The sequence below is a fragment of the Gossypium arboreum genome, chromosome 13 (genome assembly GCF_025698485.1).
Source record: "Gossypium arboreum isolate Shixiya-1 chromosome 13, ASM2569848v2, whole genome shotgun sequence".
NCBI classification, from domain to species: domain Eukaryota; kingdom Viridiplantae; phylum Streptophyta; class Magnoliopsida; order Malvales; family Malvaceae; genus Gossypium; species Gossypium arboreum.
Window position 1 is genome coordinate 6,935,145 of NC_069082.1, and position 21,577 is coordinate 6,956,721.

The following is a 21,577-nucleotide window of genomic DNA, read 5'->3' on the forward strand; positions in this document are numbered from 1 at the left end:
GCTTCAGGTTCCTTTTATATGGCTTTTTGTTGAGTCTCTGAGTTCATGGTCAAACCCCATGGCCTGAACCAGTCAACATGAGTAACTCACTTGCCCCTTGCTTGAATTACTTCTCATTTTCTTAGCAAACAAACATCACAACGCAAAACCAAAAGAAAAAAAATTGATTAGATGCATGAACAAACATGGATACGAGGATTTTGAAGAAACCAATGAATAGTTCGAAATAGGAAGTATATATTGCAAATTTAGGGTGATTGATTTTTAGTTTAAAAAAACTCTTTATTGTTGTTTATTGTAGATAAAAACAAACAGTACGGCCAACCAGTAGCAGTGCCAGAAATTTTTTTTTTGGAGGGCCGAAATTAAATTGTATATTTTTACGATAGTAAAAATACAATTTCACCATTTTAATAGTCTATATCTTTATAATTTTTAAAAGTTTTAATCAATTTTTTATTATTTTTAGGGGGCCAAAATATAATTTTACCATTACTAATTTAAAATTTGATAAATTATAAAAGACACAAATGAAAATTTTTTCATTTTGGGGAGGCCAGGGCCCTGCCAGCCCCCTTGGCTTCCCCACTGAGGTCAACCAGGTTAAGCTGAAAGATGATGATTTGGAAAGGTTGGCATCAGTTAGATGATTTGACTTGTTATTGAACCATCTAGAGGTGCTCATGGGTTAGGTATAACCATAATGTTAACATATTTTATATTTGCCTAAGTCTGGCCAGGTACGAAATCTGGCCTTAAAATTTTACTTAAACTCGCTCATATTTATAAAAGACTAACCCAAACTCATTTTAGGCATGTCCATATTATTATTTTTTATTTTTTAAAATATTTATTTTATTTTATTTTAATATTTAATAATTTTATATATTTTTTATTTCATAGTGATCTTAACATTATTTTAATGTTTATATTAGAGTAGTATTATATGTTTAGTATAGGTTTATTTTTTAATTTGTTATAAATTATATAATATATAAAAATAACATAATATAAAGTATTATAAACTTAAAATAGGTCGAGCCGGGCTCGGACCTTGAATGTTCAAGATCGAGCCCGAGCCATATTTTAAATGGGCCTAATATTTTTGCCCAACCTTTAAGACTAGAGCGATGAATAGTTCTAGTACCATCTAGTTGTAATTATTAAAAGTTTTTAAGCCTTAATAATGTTATGTTTGGTCGACCATGGAGTTTGCCAATTTTGGATGGCTCAGCTACATTGTTTTGAAGATTGGATTTTGGCTAAAAATTGCTATTTTTACATCCACTACCATGCATATTGGGCTTTTTACAGATGGTTTTGAAAACCAGAAACTATTTGAAGTAGAAACAATGATATGAATCTTCTTTTTAACCTTCCAACAATCAATGATTCAAGGAAGCTCCGCACTTTGCTGTCTTGGAAGAAATGATATTGAGATTACCTTCTTAAACAGGACATAAATGTTGATAATTTTATCATTTAATTTTCATGTTGCAAATAAATCTAAAAAAAGTATTTTGAACTAATTATAGAGATACTCTTAACTTTAGTCGAAAGTATAAAAAAAAAAATCATGTTAGCAATACATTAGTGGATTAGTGGATTTTTTTAATGGCAAAGACTAATTCGATCAATTATCTTAATTAAAGTGACTAAATTAACAAAAAATAATTAAAGTGACCAAAATAAGAACGGCGCTATTTTAAGGTGACATTTTGTGTAATTTACTAGTTTTAAGGTATATACTGTAATACTCAATTTGTTGGATGATGTCAACATAGTATTTTAAAAGTAATTAATAAAATTAACTAAACCAAAACCTAATTTCAACATCTTTTATACATTTGGACAAATATCATCCAATCCTATAAAAGCATCAAAATATATGTCATGGGGCCATATATTTTAAAAATATACTACATCACTGACTGAGTTTTAATTTAGTTGATATCAATATTATTACTAATATAAGAAGGCGTAATATCAAATGCACTAAATCGCATTTATCCTCTTATTTAAAAATTAGAAAAAATTATAAGTAGTTGTATCAATATATATACATATTTAACCCTTTTTCAAGACTGAAAATACATATTTTGAAAAGTAGGATTAAATCTGCAAAAAGATGCATACTATATGAACTTCATATAGAATTTAACCCTTTTTTTGCATAAACATGAGATCCATAAGAGTGGAACTAAAAATGTATCAATAGCCTTTTATTTGATTCAAAACCACAACACATTAACCATGTTTACAACCCAATATATGTACATATAGAGGATCAAAACAAATTTTATGCCCCACTCATCCACCAAACAAATATATTATATAAATACCTTATGATACCAGCTAAGTTTAAAAATCAAGACAATGGTGTCAGACATAGACAAAACCCTGTTAGACACAAAGACAGACCCAACAGCAAAGCCATATTTGACCACCTTGGACCAAGAGAACAAGAAGAAGCAAACTCTAACTGATTATAATCACAAACTGAAAAAACAAAAAAACAATGTTACAGCAACTTTGAGACTTCAATTCTTTGATTTTGAATGCTTCACAAGCCAATCAATGACTGCATCAATGTTGGTGGAATTCTTGCATGAAATCATATAGCAACACACTTCTCTGTCAGTAATGGATTTGAGCCCCCTGCATATATATGCCGGCACCATGAATGAATATTATCATGCAATGCAACAATTAACAACATAAATCTGGTTTTTCTTTTGAGAAATATGGAGAAAGAAGAAATGGTTTCAGAGCTTTCTTATCCGATAGCTTCCACTTACATTTGCTCTGTCAAATCCTCTTTAGATAAGGCTTCTGGTTTGTCAATCTTGTTTCCGAGTACCAGCACGGGAATACCATTCAGTGAGGATTTACTTAACAGGTCATGGAGTTCTCTTCTCGAGACAGATAGGTTATCGTTATCGGCAGCATCCACAACATAACTGCAAATTGTGAAAATCGAAGAACTAGTTGATCATCAATCTGGACAACAATATACTAGTAAAAAGTTACCTACACAAAGAGGGCAATAACACATGCATGTTCGCCTAGGCAGAGAGCATGTATCAATATATCCTTCTTACATGAGTGATTTGCAGGTCATAAAAATAAAAAAGCTATTTTAAAATTTCTCTTTTGGTAATTAAGACAAGGAAACAGGTAAGATGGGGTGCTGCCAGGGTTGCTAACTGTAAAATTTGTGGAAAATAAAGATCAAATCATATTCACAACTGTTCAGGGAATGCATAACGTACTTGTCAATAAGAATTACATAGATCCTTTCCCGATTTTTTTAACTGTGTTCAAGGTACGTGAAAGGAACTTAAATGACCGAAAATTCAGATGGTGGCAGTATGGAGAAAAATGAGGAGGTATATAAGAAAACCAACTTAGTTCAACACTCGAAACAAGACAGAGAAAGGAATGTCTTAAATGAACATGGTAACATCAAACAATGTAACATGTTGCAAGGTAATATCAAACAATGTAACATGTTGCAAGGTAATATATATCATACAGAGACATATAAAAGCTTCAAGGCATGAACAACATACACAATAGCTGAAACAGCACGGCAGTATCTCTCCCACATGCTCCGAAACCTTGGTTGACCACCAAGATCCCACAACTTTATCGTGACATTTCCTTTAGTTACCTTCCTCATATTAAATCCTACCTGCAAACAGAAGAGATATGGAAATTTCAGGGAACAACCCCAATACCGAACCAGAAAAAACATGTTGCATGCCAAATTTTCAAGAATCAGTGTTTGAATCTGATTTTTTTCCATATGACTTACCGTTGGTATCATATCTTCACTATATCCACCAGTCTTGAAAAAAGATACAGAAGAATAAGTCTAGCAGTCAGAACCAAGCTAAAAAGAGAAAAACAATAACAAACAAAACAATGTTATAACTCAAATAAATATTCACTTACGGCAATGACATTAACTAGGGATGTTTTTCCAGCATTCTGGAGGCCTATTAAGGATAATTCCATTTCTTGCTTGAAGAACAGACTACAAGAGGAGAAAGATAATAAGAATCACTATGTAAGAAGATACAAATATATATCAGATTAATATGCCGGAAAATGGTCAATCACAAACATGCATTGGGAGCTCTTTGAAAATTGTATGGCATTCCCCAAGTATTACATATAATGCATGCAAAGAATAAAATGGCCAAAGGAAACAAGATAAGTTTTGGGTTTTATGAGCCAATAACCAAAACCTTCCTTTGTTACCATAGGTTATATAATTCCTTCTTGTTTGAGTAATAGATAACAGATACTGCTCTTCGGCAGCTGGCCAATTTGGCTTGAGAAGAAAAGAAAGAGTAGGAGGGCACCGAATGATGCTATTGTAGTTCAATACACCATTAGGAAAGATATATGCTACAAAACCTGTTAGTCCTTAATCGAGAACTGATCCACAAGAACCCTGTAAAGTAACTTGTCTAATTCTCTTAATTTAGCGTCGACCACAACAGCATTTCCATCACAAACACCGTAGCTACCATTACACTATGGTAAATTGGTCAATCATCTAGATGATCCCAGTATAACAAGCGATCCTATCTTCAAGTATTTCATCGAGATAGCCCTATTACTCTCAATGGCCTCTAACTATAGCTGCTGCCACCAGTTGCAACTATGATTTTCTTAACTGCAATATAGAAGAAACAGGACTTCAAGCAACAATCTATGTTGTTTGCTTAAATACCTCCACAAAGCCAAGTACTAGAAATTCAAACATTAAAAAAAAAAAAGCGACTTGAGCATAGATGAGATAAACATCCTCTCCAGTCTAATTCCTAACTGAGCATTGTCCACATCAGCAGTCAGCACTTCCCTCATGAACACCATTGCTACCATAACATTATGGTCCATTCATCACCATCTAGATTATCCCAGAATAACAAGCCATCCTTATCTCAATTCTCAAGTACTTCAGCAAGATAATCCTATTACTCTTAACTGCAAAACTGAACAAGCTGGACCTCAAGCGACAATCAACATTGTTTGCTTAAATACCTCTACAAAGCCACGTACACATAATTGAAGTATAAAAAACAAGCCCCTTGAGAATAGATATGAAAAAAGAAATTCCTCTCCAATCTTCTCTATCTTTTTTTTTAAGTTACTACTTACAACGATGCTAATGGTTATTGTCAAAGCTAATCATTACAATCCCTGAATTGAATAATTAACTCAACTCAAACTAACTTGCCAACAAATGATTTGAATAGTTGGGACTCGGACCTGAGCGCTCAAGGTCCCAAGGCCTTTTGCCATTACAGCCAACGCTTCCTTGGCCAGTCCCCTCTTATCTTTTAAAAGTTACCAACATCAAGCACTTCAATAGAATGGTCAACAAACCATGAAAGCATCAAAGGGCAACCATGTGTGTAATCAACTTAACTACCCATCATCCAATTAGCACCATAAAAATCGCTTAAAATCTAGTCATCATTATAGTAATTTATAATTTTTCTTAAAAGGGCAATTATTATTTATTACATTGATAACTTTTACATATAGAGAAACAAAAAATTGCATATTTTTAGCATCCAGAAAAAAAACAACATTAAAAGGGAATTAAAAAAAAAACCCCAGTCACAATAGATTGATTCCATACGTTTATATACTCAATCCAACTTTCAAATGTCAATAATAAACAAGAAAAAGATTTTCCAGGAAAGATGAATTGAATAAAGAATCTTTCTTTTTTAAACATTACCCTCGCTTAGATTACAACTTTAAAATGAACACAGATATTAAAATTTCAAACTTTCTATTTAATTCCTTTGTTTTCTCAGTAACCAAACAAAACAACTTACCTTCGAAGCCAATTGAGGAAAGCTTCCCATAATCCCATTTTTTTTCCGTAAGAGAAAATTTTCAAGAAATTAGGGTTTGAATTTTTTAGCTGAAAAGGATCTCTAATTTTTTTTTTCAACGATTGAATTGAATTCCCTCTCTGTTTAAATCAATAAAAAGAAAATAAAAATTGAACCATGAAATGATTACAAAGAATGTTCCCTTCTGGTCTTCACGCGCCAGAAAAGCAGAGTGGGAATTTAAGCCAATACTGAACCTTGTATTTTACACTTGGCGACATATAAGTGGTGAGTCGTTTACACGATTAGATGCGGAGTGGGTGATGAGTTATTAGATGAAAACAAAAGTACTTTTGGGAAGTGGTAGAACGGCGTCGTTCTGGGCTACACTTGTGCTTTTTTTATTTGTCAGATGAGGGCTATACGGTCCAGCTCTTTAGTTGCAATCTCCAGGTTGTCGCTTACAAGTCCATAGTCCAATGCTTGAATTTAAGATAAAGTGTATTTTTTATTTTTTATTTTTTATTTTAAGTTAGCTTTTTTAAAAATTACTAGTGAATCATTTTGCGCCAAGTTCTATGTCACTTATGTTGTACGCAGGGGTGTCCATACGTAAGGTCGGACCTAGTCAAAAGTTAAGGTCTGTTTGTTAGGCCTATACGTCGGGCCCAATTAAAATTTTAGGGCTTGTTTGCTAAGCCTGAGTTTGGCCCGAAAAACGAGTAAAATTTTGTCAAAATACAGTCTGGATAAAAATACTAAAATTCGGTTCAACCCACCCATATTAAATTTTTTATATAATTTTAATATATATAATATATCAAAAATAATAAAATATTAAAATTAATATTTCTCAATAAATTGAAAATAAATTAAAAAATATGTATACTTAAATAACACTAAGATAGATTTAACTTAATAGTAAATGCCTCTAAAATAGTAATAAAATTAACAATAAAACAATAGTTATACAATATCCAAATAATAACAACAAAATAGTAGCAACATAATAGTGAAATAGTAACAAAATAGTAAAAAAATAGCAAGAAGGAACAATTGGTTTTTTTTTTTTTACATATTTGAGCTGGGTCGGAGCAAAAAAGCCTTACTTAAGGCCTAGCCCATTTTTTAAATGGGCTTTTTTTTCTAAGCCCATTTTTAGGCCTATATTTTTATCTAAACCCTTTTACTTTTCGAGCTCCATTGACGGGTGTAGTTGTATGTGATTTTACATATTTATTAAATCGTATATATATTTTTTATAATTTTTTTAAAAATATATTTACTGATTAAATGAGAATCGATAAATTTATAATAAAATTCTATTAATTTTAAAAATAATTAAGGGAATAAAATAACTTTTTAAAAGTAATGATGAGAAGGACCAATAGTATTAAATATGATTTTTTTCATTAATTCTTTAGATGTTATTTTGAATGAAAATGTCCTACTAATGCATATATTTATAGTGTTAAATATTGTAACACTAATTAAGTGATAATTAATAAAAATTAATAAGTGAAATTTAATATGGATTAAAATCTAATTTAGTGATAATAACTATTATATTGATAATGAAAATAAAATTAACAAAATAATTATAATTATTATATTAATAATTTTTATGAACTTAATTTTATATTCAAAATTTAATAGAAACATTATTAATAAAATGGTTATGATTATAATTAATTATAATTATAATTATTTTATATTATATTTAATATATATTACAATGTTTAATGATAGAGGGCAACTTGAAATGTTTAGAACCAAATTTGAAAATAATAAAAATAAATTATTAGAAAGAATGAAAATAAAACATAATTTGAAAAGAAAATGGAAGAATGATAAAAATGATGATGGCGTGATAAACGGACAATGAGGGACAAGGAACCCCCTTTGTTTTCTGTATTTGCTTGTTTTTATTTCCGTCCCTCTTTAGTGTTCAAAGAGAAAAAAAAAGTCTTTTTTTTATTTAATAAGATATTGTCTTAGTGTAGTCACATTTTAGACATTTATCCCTTGTTTTATTTGAATTTCATTTATGAAATACTTTATTGACTCATTTCATATCATGGATCAAAGAAATTAAATTCAAAATCGAAACGAATATCCAATGGAATTCCTTGAACAATAAGCTTCAGTAAATTCTACTAATGATTTTAATCACCCCTCCAAGTTAGATAACTTGGTAAATCGAAGGATGAAGAACTCCCACGAACAATCTTGAAGAAGATTAAGTTGAAAACTTTTCTAAAACAAATAAGAAAATATTTCTTGCAAGTGAGAAGAATGGAGCTACTCATTTTTATTCATATCAAAGTTGGGTGACCTTTATGGCCAGTGACTACCCCCTTTTATATAAAAATGGAGCTAGAAAAAAAAATGTAAACTATCAAAATAATTATTTTTGTTTGTCTCAGGTTACATCTTAGTCATTTATGTTTGAAATGTTACGTTTTAGTCGCTTACGTTATCGTGTTGTAACATTTTAGTCATTGAGTGTTAATTGTCACAAGTTAAATCATCATTTGAAATGAAAATTTTAGGTTAAATTATACAGTTGGTCCTTATATTTCTTTTTGTTTTGAGCAATTTAATTTTTCTTCTTTTTATGTTCTTTGAACTTACTTTTTTTTTTCTTTGTTTTTCATTCTCTTCTCATTCTCCCTTTGTTTTCCTCCATTCTCCATTTATTTTAACGTAGTTTTTTTTATATTTTCCTTTTGTTAAAACTACTCCCTATACTTTTATTTTTTTAACAATTTAATTTTTTTCTTTTTATTTCTTTATTTTCCTTTTTTCTTCCCTTTATTTTTCTCTCTTCTCATATTCTTCATTACAAAAACATAATCATTGCTCACCAAAAAACTAAGTCCTTGTTTATTTCATATGATTCCTAAATTGAATTTCACTCAAAATCGAATATCAATATTTCACTCAAGATCGAATATCAATCATTCTTAATCAAATCTCGATTTGAATATAACCTAATTTTGAAACCAAAGATAGATCTAACTAATCAGTATAAAAATTCATATTCTTAATCAAATCTACACATAAATTGAATTCTTTATATTCAAAACAATTTTTTTTCTATTTCTAAACTTTTACAGAATCATGTAGATTATTCATTTCCTTTTCTTTTATTTTCTGACGAATAAATTTAAGCAAATAATAAAATTGATCTAAACCTTCTTGGATATTCCCAAGCAAACTTGATTGGAAGCTGAGCATAGATGAACCGAAGAGAGAAAGAGAGCATGGTACCAAACTGGTTTGGGTAAAATTGAGGGTAAGTTTCGTATAGTGGTTGTTTTAGTCAGTGAGAGTGTAGAGCTCGTTTGAAGAATTTGTGAAACAACGTAGTTTTGATAGGGTGAGAATGTTGTAGGTAAGATAAATAAGGTGGTTATTGAGAGATCCAAATTGGTTCATTAAAGTGATGATAGACAATGAGGGTTAGTAATTGTGGGGTGAGAATATGTGAAGCACGTATTACTTTAGTTTTAGCTTTTGCCTGTTCTTTTTTCATAAACATAAAAAAGTTTAACAAAATGAAAAATATAGAAAAACTACGTTAAAAGAGATAGAGAAGGGAGGAAAATAAAAAGAGAAGTAGAAGTGAATGGAAACTAAAGAAAAAAAAGTTAAAAGAACATAAAAGAAAAATATTAAATTATTCAAAATGAAAAAATATGGGGACCAATTTTATAATTTAACCTAAAATTTTTGTTTGAAATGATGATTTAACTTGCCACGTCAGCTTACCGTTACACCATTAACGACAATTAACAACTCAGTGACTAAAACGTTACAACACGTTAACATAAGTGACTAAAAAATAACACTTCAAATATAAGTGATTAAAATGTAACTTGAGATAAACAAAAGTCACTATTTGGGTAGTTCCCCCAAAAAAAAAAGAGAAACAAATCCCTAAAAACTAGTCTAAAAATGTGGGCGACTAAGGAAAAACAAATCCTTTGAAAGCTAGCCTAAAAAGGTGGGCAACTAAGAAAGATAACATTTTCTTCTTAAGAAACTTAAAGAAGGAAAGAAAAGATTAAGTGAATTTGACCAGCTTTATGGGAATTGTGCATGAACCAAATCTACAAGAAAATAAAGTAACTTTGGCTTAAAAATAAACTTTTTAGTTGGGCAATTGAAAAATTAAGCCAAAAATAAAATAATTAAGTTTTCAAGTGATCTAAACGAGCTTCAAATGAGTTAATCTTCAAAGGTGTGAGGATTTGGGCTGCTCACTTTAAGACTTTAACTCTTTCAAGCTTAAAAATATCTTCGAATTAGGTCCAACTTCTAGGCTTATGTTCATGAGCCAAGTTTGTCTCAAAATGGAGTCTTCAATGTTTAAGCCCTCAAAAACACTTCCTTAAAGGCCTCTCGTCACAAACTCTTGGATCGATACATTCAATTGGGCTTTAATATGTTTGGACTTAGGGCATATAATTGGGTCTTGAGGAAAGCTAAGTTAATCATGTCCCAAAGCTGATGTGGACAACTTACTTAACTGCATGTTCACATTGACTTATATGGGGATCTAATTGAGATAATGATAACTCATTCCATGTAATTTCTTTTACCAATTTTTTCTCTCTCTTTGATGTTGAGAATGTTGTTTCATTAAAATGACAATCAACAAATCGAGCAATAAATAAATCTCTAGTTTATTGTTCAAGATACTTAATTATAAAAGGATATTCATAACCAACATATATTCTCAACCTTCTTTGGGGGCCCATATTTATGCGTTGTGGTAGAGTAATTGAAACATATACCGCACATCAAAAAATTCTAATATGGATAATATTTGGCTCTTGACCAAAAGCCAATTGTAAAGGGGAATAATTACTATAATTTGTTGACTTGATGCACACAAATACTATTGTATGCAAAATAGCATATCCCTATGTTGTATCATAATTCTCAAAGAAACCTGCCACATTCAAATGAGTTATATCATTTAGGCCATAAAAACCATAATCTTTGCAAGCATGGTTGGCTTTAGCGTCATAGTAAAAATCTTCATCTTTTGCAAAAAAATTAGCTTTTATTTCATCATTTTGGGGTATAAAATTTGTCTCAATATTATTTCTCTTCCTTTAAATGTAATGCTTGATAAAGTTTCACTAGATGCTCAGGCGTATGTGTGACTAATGTTGTAACACCCCCTACCCGTATCTGTCGCCGGAATAGAGTACGAGGCATTACCGAGAAGCACGAAACACTTACAGATAGTTTAAATACATTTTCATAACAATTTGTTTCGATTTCATACTATTTCATATTTAAGCTTTATTCACTAAAGTATTTGAAATATCATCTTTATGCAAATAGCACACATGAGGTACATAATTCTATAATTATGAATGAACACATTTATCAAACATATTCCATGTTTTATATATATCATAGTTTCATATTTCCATGTATCAATTACCATCACTTCCTCGTATTTCAGACAAATCGTGTAACAATTCATAAATATGCAATTCATTAACTCTTCCTACCAATTACGATTTAAATTGCCAAATCACTTATTGAGCCCAATTTCAATGTTCACTAAAATTTATCATATAAATTTTGATGTACGTATTCATCAATAAATTCCATGTACAAATATCATCATCTTATATTTCCACATACATTTGCTTTACACATTTATGAATTCAAATAGCATATACAATACATACCAATGTATTTCAAGTACGTTTTCATGATATTTCATTTCGAACTCAGATTATTTCATACTAGAAGTTTTCTCATTAACTCATTTGGAGTACCAATTCATACGGATAATACACTCAAGGCGTAGAAATATATAATCACAAATGAATTCATCCATCAACCAAGTTTTATGCTCATGTCTCATCAACTCGTATTTCCTTATGTCACATAATTCCATGTAATACTTACCAAACTTCTTCAAATTAGTGAACATCTTACGGAATTGAGTACTTCGTTTTTTTCGATGCTATAGTTCAACTATGGTCTTACACATCTTTACATAATGATGCCATAGCCCAGCTATGGTCTTACACGTAATCACATATCTCACTGATGTCATATCCTAGATATGGTCTTATACAGTAGCATATATCACACCGATGCCATATCCCAGATATGGTCTTATCTGTAAATCACTTGTCACTTGTCACTTGTCACTTGTAGCCAAAGCTACCACTATTCATCGATCGGTAGTGGTGCTACCATTTTCATCGATCGTAGCTGGTGCTACCATTTTCATCGATCGGTGGCCGAGCTACCACTTTTCACCGATCGGTAGCAGGCTACCACTTTTCAGTTGTCATTTGCCATTGATCGGATAAGTGTAGCGAAGCTATCACTTATCACTTTCACTTGTCCTTAATCAGATAAGTGTAGCCAAGTTATTACTTATCACTTTCATTTGTCCTTGATCGGATAAGTGTAGCCAAGCTATCACTTATCACTTGTTTTCATGGTCCAACCATGGTCTTTTCCTTCAATTCATCTTGTCCTTGAATGAAATGCTCAATTTGATCATTTATTCAATTTTCATGCTTTTACATTATTCACAATTTTATCATCAATACATATGAAATAACTCATCATAAAATTTATAAAATTAACAAATAATCACTAAAATTTAGCCATATAAACTCACAAGTTCAATTTTTGTATTATAACGATAATCATAATTTCATAATAAATATTCCAAATAAAACATTATATCATATCTAATCCAACACTCATCGATTATAACCGGGCATGTGATCAATTTATACACGAGTCATTCATATATATGTATATTTTTCCTCCTCCTCCTCTCCATCCACATCCTTAGTATAAACAACACACTTGTAAGTAACATTATCCAATTTTCATTATTTACTTATGTGAATATTCAAGCTATCTATCTGTGTCATAGTCACTAAATTATTTTTATCTTGAGCTACAGAACTCCAAATTAAGATCCGCTAATTTTCTATGAAACTAGACTCATATACCTTCTTACCATAAAAATTTCATAATTTTTGGTTGGGCCAATTAATACAGTTTATTCATTGAAGTCTCCCCTGTTCTGCTGTCTAACAGTTCCGACCCTTCTTCACTAAAAATTAATTATCTTCTCATACAGGATTCGAATGATGTCCTCGTTTATTTCTATTGAAAATAGACTCATTCATGATTCTAAACATATAAATTTAAGCCTCTAATTATTTTTATACAATTTTTTATGATTTTCCAAATTTAGAATAGGGGAACTCGAAATCATTCTGATCTTGTCTCACAAAAGTTATTGTATCTGATGATTTACAATTCCATTGCTTACATAATTTCTTTTATAAGAAACTAGACTCAATAAGCTTTAATTTAATATTTTATTCATCCTCTAATTCGATTTATATAATTTTTAGTGATTTTTCAAAGTTAGACTACTGCTGCTGTCTAAAACAGTTTTAGTGCAAAATGTTTATTTCCATTTTGCCCCAAATTTCACAATTCATACAATTCAGTCCTTGCTCAATTAACCCCTCACTTAAGATAATTTTCTCAATTAACAATTTTTCTAGACATTATAAGTTATTTCATAACTATTGAAATTCAGAATTTCCATATGAAACTTTAACTTCAAACTCTTTTACAATTAGGTCCCAAACATTCACTTTCTATTCAATTCTTTCAATAAAATCAGCATATAAATAATTTAAAGCTCTAATTCCATGCCAAATCATCATATACTTCCAGCACATGTTCATAACAACTTTCAATTTCTTTCATAGAATAAAAAACTAATGAATTCAACAAGTGGACCTAGTTGTAAAAGTCACAAAAACATAAAAATTTCAAGGAGAAAGCAGCTAGAGTATGAAAACCAGCTTGAACCCTCCTCCATGGATGTTTTTCAGCTGATGAATATGAAGATAAATGAAGAGAATTCTAGATATTCCAATTTAGTCCCATTTTTATTTAGTCAATTTTGGCAATTTTCCAATTTTGCCCTTATTTCATCCATTTCCTGATTTTTCTCAGCTATTGCCGCCCAAAATATCTCCTTTAGGACTATTTTCACTTTAGGTCCTTCCCATTTGACAATTGAGCTATTTAATCCTTCTGGCAACTTTTACACCCTTTTTAATTTAGTCCTTTTTATTTAATTAACCACCCAAACGTAAAAATTTTCTGACTAAATTTTAATACTACCTCACCAACACTCCATAAATATTTCTAAAAATATTTACGGCTCGATTTATGAAGTTGAGGTCTTGATACCTCATTCTCGACCCAATTTACCTAATTAATTCTTTTAAATCACCAAATTCACTAATTCAAAAATGCTTTTATATTCGCATTCGACTCATAGGTATTAATTTATTAAATTTTTAACTCACCCGTCGGATTTAGTGATCTCAAATCTCTATTCCTGATACCACTGAAAATTAGGCTGTTACAAATGTCCCTTCATATCTCATCGATAGCATAATTTTTCAATTATCTTTGAAGGGTTATTTTGGCCACCTTTTTATTTCCCTTCACTGTTTTTTTTTTGTGTGTGGTTAGAAGTACCACCATTATGACCACCGTGATACTAGTTACTAGTATGACCACGTACCCAACCACAGCAATAACCACGGCCTTTGTAATTTCTAATTTCATAATTGTTATGTATTGCTATATTCACATTAAGGAATGGAGTAAAACTAGTGGGGCAGATTCAATGACTTTTTTTATCAATAACTCATTATTTTGCGTAGCTATCAGAAGGCATGAGATCAAATTAGAATACTTTTTAAAACATTTTTCAGGATATTGCTGCTACAAGAGCACATTAGTTGCATGAAAAGTTGAAATATTTTCTTTAACAAGTTTTCGTTAGTTATTTTTTCTCCACATTATTTTAATTAAGTAATTTTGAAAATTTCTGAATTGTATTCACTTATAGTATTAAAGTATTAAAATCATAAGTGCATCCAATCATAACAAGTTTTAAAGAGTATTACATTAATTATTGTCAAATCGTTTTGTCAGATTATTCCACAATTCACAAGGGTCTTTTAGAGTTATATATTCTACTTTTAATCTTTCATGTAGATGATGCCAAATAAAAATCATTACTTTTGCCTTATCTTGATTAGATGCCTCTCATTTGCTAAAATAGTGTTCTTTAGACCTTTAGCATCTAGGTGAATTTTGGCATCTAATGCCTATGGCAAATAATTTTTGCCTGATATATCAAGATTTGCAACTTCAAGTTTGGTAAGATTTGAAATTATTTAAGTTTGAATCAAAATAGAAATGAAATTTAATTCTAACAAAAATCTTAAGTAAATTCATACTAATAACGTATTATAAACTAAGAGAATTTTAAAATAATAAGAGAGAAGAGTAGAAAAAGAAAGAATAATTCAACGTTCACTTGGGATACTAAAAAGTTTATACATGCCCTTGATTTTTAAAATCTCAATTACCATACGTTACAAAAACATAAATAAAAGAATTAAGGTACCCTATAAATTCTTTAGGGGTTACAAAAGAATAAATTCTTCAAGGTTTGAAAGTTTTATGGATATCTATTTACCCATGGATTTACAACAATATATATAAAGCGAAAATAAAATTTTTCTTCTTATTTTTGACGATGACAAATTTTAATTAGTTATCGATTTTAAATAGACTTAATGGTTTGACTAATGGTTGAACTATCATAGGTATCAACTTAGGGAAAAAAAATTATTTAGGTACCACTTGTGATCAAAAGAATGTCTAGATACCATACCGAATGAAAAGAAAAATATCGTAATTTAGTTACTAATTTACAAATTAAATCTATTAATTAAAATTTAATATTTGACGTATTGACAACATAAAATTTTATGTATCATTAATAAATCAAATTATTATATATTATCAATAAATGAAATTCATTTAAATTTATTTTTAAATATGTATAATCATTTAATTTACTCATAGTTAAAAAGAAAATAAAATGAAATTCCTTGCTTACATTTTAAAGTTGAATTATTCTCCTCCTCCATCTTTTACATCTTTTTAACATTTGGCCGGTTTGGTGGGTGGAGTTTGACTAAAAGTGGATGATGGACAAAATTCGTAAATAAATAATTTAATCAATTAATTAAAAAGAAATATGGCTGAGAATTTGGGTGAATTTTTTTTAACAATTTTATTATAAGTTCTAATCATATATCATGTTTAGAATTATTCATAACTCTTACTCAACCTATAAATAGGAAGATAATACGTTTCAACGTATTTGAACTCACATTCTCCTGTATTGACAATGATAACTATACTAATCGAGCTAAATCTCCATTTACGAGAATTTGGGTGAATTTGATTAAAAGCTAAAGACGCATCTTTAGGGTACAAATTGAATAATCAAATAATCAAATAAAAGATTTTCTTTTATTTCTTTTTTATATTCGCGGTTTTAGAAAATGGGACAAGTATTTATTAATTTAATATATTATGTTGAATTCATTTACATTTATTATATAAATTTATTGATTGAATTTGATGCCTGAGTAATTAAATTAATAAAAATATAATTTTGAAAAGAAAAACTTAAAAACAGTATAAATATTGAATTTCATGTGATGGTATGATGGTCAAGGATATTCACCGCTTCAAGTGTGGTTTAGGTTTGAGTTATGTTTATTGTTTGGGCTTCACCTTGTTATTATAATTCATAAAAAAATATAAATATTATTTAATATAAAATTTTAAATATTTTTATAAATAATTTTCAAATTTTAGAGTTATTTAATTTGCAAAATTAAATTCTAAATTAAACAACTCTAACTTTTGAGGAAAATTAATTTTATATGTAAAATATTTTTAGATATAAAATTTATATATGATATTTTTGAAGCTTTAATTTAATGGCAAAGGAATTTTGAGATTTTAGGTTTATTCTAATTTTGCTTTGTTGGTTTACTATTTAATTGGGAATTAATTTCAAAAATGCAAAATTTTATTTCAAGATTTTAAAATTTAAAATATAAATCTCCATTTACTTTTAAAAACCCTACTCATATTTTTTTTATATTTTTCAAAACATGATTTTTACTTCTATTTTTAAAGTGTTAATTACATATATAAAGAATACAAATATAAATAACTATTAATAGAATTAACCATTTTAAAGTCTAATTGGACTAATAACTTAAACCATAATAAATCTAGTTATGATTCAAATACAGTGTGACTTAAATTAAAATAAATTAAAATAACATAAAATCTAAATTAAAACCCACACATAATTTACAGAAGGTAGACTCAAACACAAGAACCAAAATTCCCAGAACCTCAATCCTATCATTGAGATTAGGCCTTATTTGCTTTGATTTTTATTTTTGAGTGGGCTATGATCTAATATATTATAATTAAAATATGCTCCAAGTTTATATATTTTTCATTTAAATTATAAAATTTAGGTCCAATTGTTAATGCTATTAAAATTGTTATGTTAAATTCGCTTATGTGATATTTTGAAATAAAATAATATCTACTTACTAACCATGTAAAAATGACATAATTAACCCAAATTTAACATAAGAATTTTATCAATGTTAATACTTGAATTTACATTTTCTAATCTTGAAAAAAAGTTAATTTTATGGAATAAAAAAAAGCTAAATTCAAATTAGAAAAAGTATGGATACCCAGAGCATACTTTTTATACCCAGAGCACTTAATTTTGAAGGATAAAGCAATATTTAATCTAAGAATTTAACAATTTTTAAATTTAATTTCTAAACTTTTGTTAAGGTATGTAATGATTTATAGTGTCACATCATCATCTAAAAGTTCAAATACATATATAGGGTAAAATATTAAAATAGTAATTTTTTTATCTCAGGTTACATTTTAGTCACTTATGTTTGAAATGTTACATTTTAATCACTTACGTTAACGTGTTGTAACATTCTAGTCATTGAGCCGTTAATTGCCATTAACGATGTAATAGTAAGCTGATGTGTCATGTTAAGTCGTCATTTCAAATAAAAATTTTAGGTTAAATTACACAATTGGTCCCTATATTTTTTCGTTTTGAGTAATTTAATTTTTTTCTTTTATGTTCTTTTAACTTTTTTTTCTCTCTTTATTTTTCTTTCTTCCCTACTTCTCCCTTTGTTTTTCTCTATTCTTCATCCCTTTTAACATATTTTTCCATGTTTTCCATTTGTTTAAACTTTTTTTTGTTTATGAAAAAAGAAAAGGCGAAAACTAAAACCAAAATAAAACCTGCTTCACATATTCTCACCCTACAATTACAAACCCCCATCGTCCATAATCGCTTTAACTAACAAATTTGGATCTCTCAATGACCTAGTCCACAAGCTCACCTCACTCGAAGACATCACCAATTGTGACTTATGACAGTCCACCCTCAACAAAGTTTCCCGAGCCTATTCCTTTAAACCTCCTAACCACCCCTACGACCACCTTATCTATCTTACCTACAACGTTTTTACCCTCTTGAAACTACGTTGTTTCATGGATTCTTCAAATGAACTCTACATTCTTAATGACTAAAATGACCACCATGCGAAACTTACCCTCAACTTTACCCAAACCGGTTTGGTTCCTTGCTCCCTTTCTCTCTTCAGTTCGTCAATGCTCGACTTTCAATCAAGCTTGCTTTGGAATATCCAATAGGTTTAGATTGATTTTATCATTTGCTTAATTTTTTCAGCAGAAAATAAAAGAAAAGGAAAGGAATAATCTACACAATTCTATAAAAGTTTTGAAACGGGAAAATTTTGTTTTGAATATAAAGAATTCAATTTATGTTTAGATTTGATTAATGATATAATTTTTTTATATTGATTAGTCAGATCCAATTTTAGTTTCAAACTTAAGTTATATCCAAATCGAGATTTGATTAAGAATGATTGATATTCGATTTTGAGTAAAATTCAATTTAGGAATCATGTGAAAGAAACAACGACTTGGTTTATTTGGTGGGCCAAGATTATGTTTCTGCAATAAAGAATATGATAAGAGAGAAAAATAAAGGGGAAGAAGAAAAGAAAAATAAAGAAAAATTAAATTGTTAAAAAAAAATAAAAGTATAGGGACTAGTTTTAACAAATGAAAAACATAGAAAAACTATGTTAAAAAATAGAGAAGGGAGGAAAACAGATGGAGAAGGAGAAGAGAATGAAAAAAAAAAAGGAAAAAAAGAGAGGAAAGTTTGAAGAACATAAAATAAAAAAAATAGAGACCAATTGTATAATTTAACCTAAAATTTTGTTTTAAATGGTTATTTAACGTGCCACGTCAGCTTACCGTTACACCGTTAAATGCAATTAACGCTCAATGACTAAAATGTTACAAGACGATAACATAAGTGACTAAAGCGTAATATTTCAAACATAAGTGACTAAAATATAACCTGAGACAAACAAAAGTGACTATTTTGATAGTTTACCCAATATATATAATTTAAAAATTTAAAAAAAAGTGATGGCATAACATAATCTCAAAACGAAAAATTATTATAGTTTAATGATATCTAAGTTTAGAGATTAAGGTAGGAAAAACCGTGAAATTCCAAGATTAATATAGATAAAAAATGTTGCAGAGGTCAAGAAAAAAAAGTTACCAAGTTTAGGGACTAAATATTAATTTATCCAAAATTATAACGGATTTTTATTGCAACTAGTGTCGGAACTAACGTACGGTGTACTAAAAAAAAGGAAGCATCCTGGAAGCAGCATGTAAATTACAAAAAAAAAAAAAAAAAACGGGCAAAAACCCATGGCTGCATTTTCAACACTGAATTATCACTCCACAGTTTCTCTCCCCAAAAAAATCCATGTAGTAAAAGCTTGATGATGATTGTCCATTCATCTCTAAAGGCAAAAATATATAGAGTTATAAACACAACTACCAAGAATCATATTCTCCAAAAACCAAAAAAAGAAAAAGGTGAAACAATGCTTTGATTTAAAGTGAAGGCATTTGGTACTTGGTTTTTTGTTTTTTATTTGGTTTTTCATATTTTGGGGCAGGGGAATGGCTATCTTGTTTCTGATTATTGATGGTGTACGTTTCATAGTTTCCACGCTTTGGGATTTGCAGGAACTGCGATTTGCAGCCATTTTTGATGATGCCAGCTCTTTAACTTTCGCGCTTTTTGTCACCGCCGTCTCCTGTTTCATAGCTATGAGAAGTTGAAAATGAAAAAAAAAAAATGCTTCAATTACTGCAAATACATTGTGGTTTCCGTTTGTTTTCTTGTAATTTGATGGGAAAAACTTACACTTAACATTGCAATAAATCTTTTTGTTGCAAAAAGTAATTGAAGATATGAGAGAGCCTTTTGTTTTCTTTATCATAATTTGTTGAATTTATCATTTGTTAATGTACTTGCATATGCTTATATGCTATTGCCATGGCTTATATAGTCCTGAATCTTTTGATCTTGGAGTTTGAAGATTGCATTCCATTTTTGTTTTTACCAGGCACAAGACAGTTCCATGATGTTGGGTTTCTTTTTGTTTACCAACTAATCTCCATGAAAGACTAGCTGGCCTAAAAGTTGTCTAGTTTCCTATGGAAGACAACTAGCTAGTTCAAGTGTTATCATCCTTGTCCCGGGTTCAAGTCTTCTCGTGCTCAAAACTTCTCAGCGGTTATGGTTTTGCCTATTCAAGCATTGAGAAGCGCCATTGGACTTTGTTCGAGCCGGAGTCTGCACGCTAAATGAAAGATAATATCTTTGTGTTATCGTAACGATGGGCTAATAAATTTCATTACGATTGCTTTCTTAGGTAGTTTACCTAGTAATCTCCATGAAAGACTGAAACTTCCAGACCATCTTTTATTATCTGGTCTAAGTTTGTCTAGTCTTAGATTTTCCACTCATTGATCAGCTTGTTTAGTCCCTCTCAGTCTGATAGGGTGGAAATCATTGAATCCGGTTCTCCGAAAATGATAATCCCTTCGACTGCAGGATTTAAACAAGATCCCTTCAATCAACATTCCCTATGAAAACTCTGGCATTTCAAGATTGTCCCAAGAAATATTATGATCTTGTAATGGAATTTTTTGTTAGAACATTCTCATATATCAAGTAAACCTTTAAACTTAAACGAATAATGAGATCAGTGAACATCTGCAATGGAGTAAATTGGTATATGAAAATTTTGATTGGTAACATCTAAACTTAGTAATAACAATTTTGTTGCAGATTAGATTACAAAGAGCCAATCCTATTCTTGGGATCTTGTCTAAAGCTTTCATATTGAATTCGGCCGAAATGTTCAAGCTCGAGTTCGGTTTAATTTTATGGAGAAGGAGGGGTCGAAGCTTTCCTCGATCGTTAAGTGTTGTCTTTGCTGTTGTTAGATTATCCATAATGCATGAAACTCCAACAGCAAGGGAACTCTTGTTGTTGGACAACCTTCTAGTGACCTCTGCGAAGGCGGAAATCTTCCTCAACCGGCCAAAATGATGCGTGTATGCTAGTCTCAGAAGGTCACCCCTCTCAGCCCTGAAATTTATGCATCAAAGCAAAGCAGAGCTTAGCAATGTTATGTCAGCAAACATACAGTATTATTGAAGCATCGTGACTTGGGTTAATGATGGAAATGCCTGCACCATACCGAGTGAAACAATGAGCAGCGGTCTTATACTTCGACTCGGTGCCACATGCAATGCTAGAAGTGGCAATAGCCGCT

At 29.9% G+C, this 21,577-nt stretch overlaps 1 protein-coding gene and 1 long non-coding RNA gene across 2 annotated transcripts; one reads left to right on the top strand and one right to left on the bottom strand.

The window, feature by feature from the left end:
• Positions 1-2,195: 2,195 nt before the first annotated feature.
• Positions 2,196-6,071, bottom strand: LOC108461583 (ADP-ribosylation factor-like protein 8a). Its single transcript, XM_017761468.2, has 6 exons — positions 5,862-6,071; positions 3,958-4,039; positions 3,818-3,850; positions 3,573-3,694; positions 2,799-2,960; positions 2,196-2,658 (listed from the first exon to the last, which is right to left on the bottom strand). Exons 1-6 carry the CDS (start codon positions 5,897-5,899, stop codon positions 2,541-2,543), a joined length of 555 nt encoding a protein of 184 aa, XP_017616957.1. The 5' UTR covers positions 5,900-6,071; the 3' UTR covers positions 2,196-2,540.
• Positions 6,072-19,468: 13,397 nt separating this feature from the next.
• On the top strand, positions 19,469-20,229 carry LOC108463705 (uncharacterized). The gene is made up of 2 exons (XR_001868132.2): positions 19,469-19,823; positions 19,907-20,229. It is a non-coding gene; the product is annotated as an uncharacterized LOC108463705 (long non-coding RNA).
• The last annotated feature ends 1,348 nt before the right edge of the window (positions 20,230-21,577 follow it).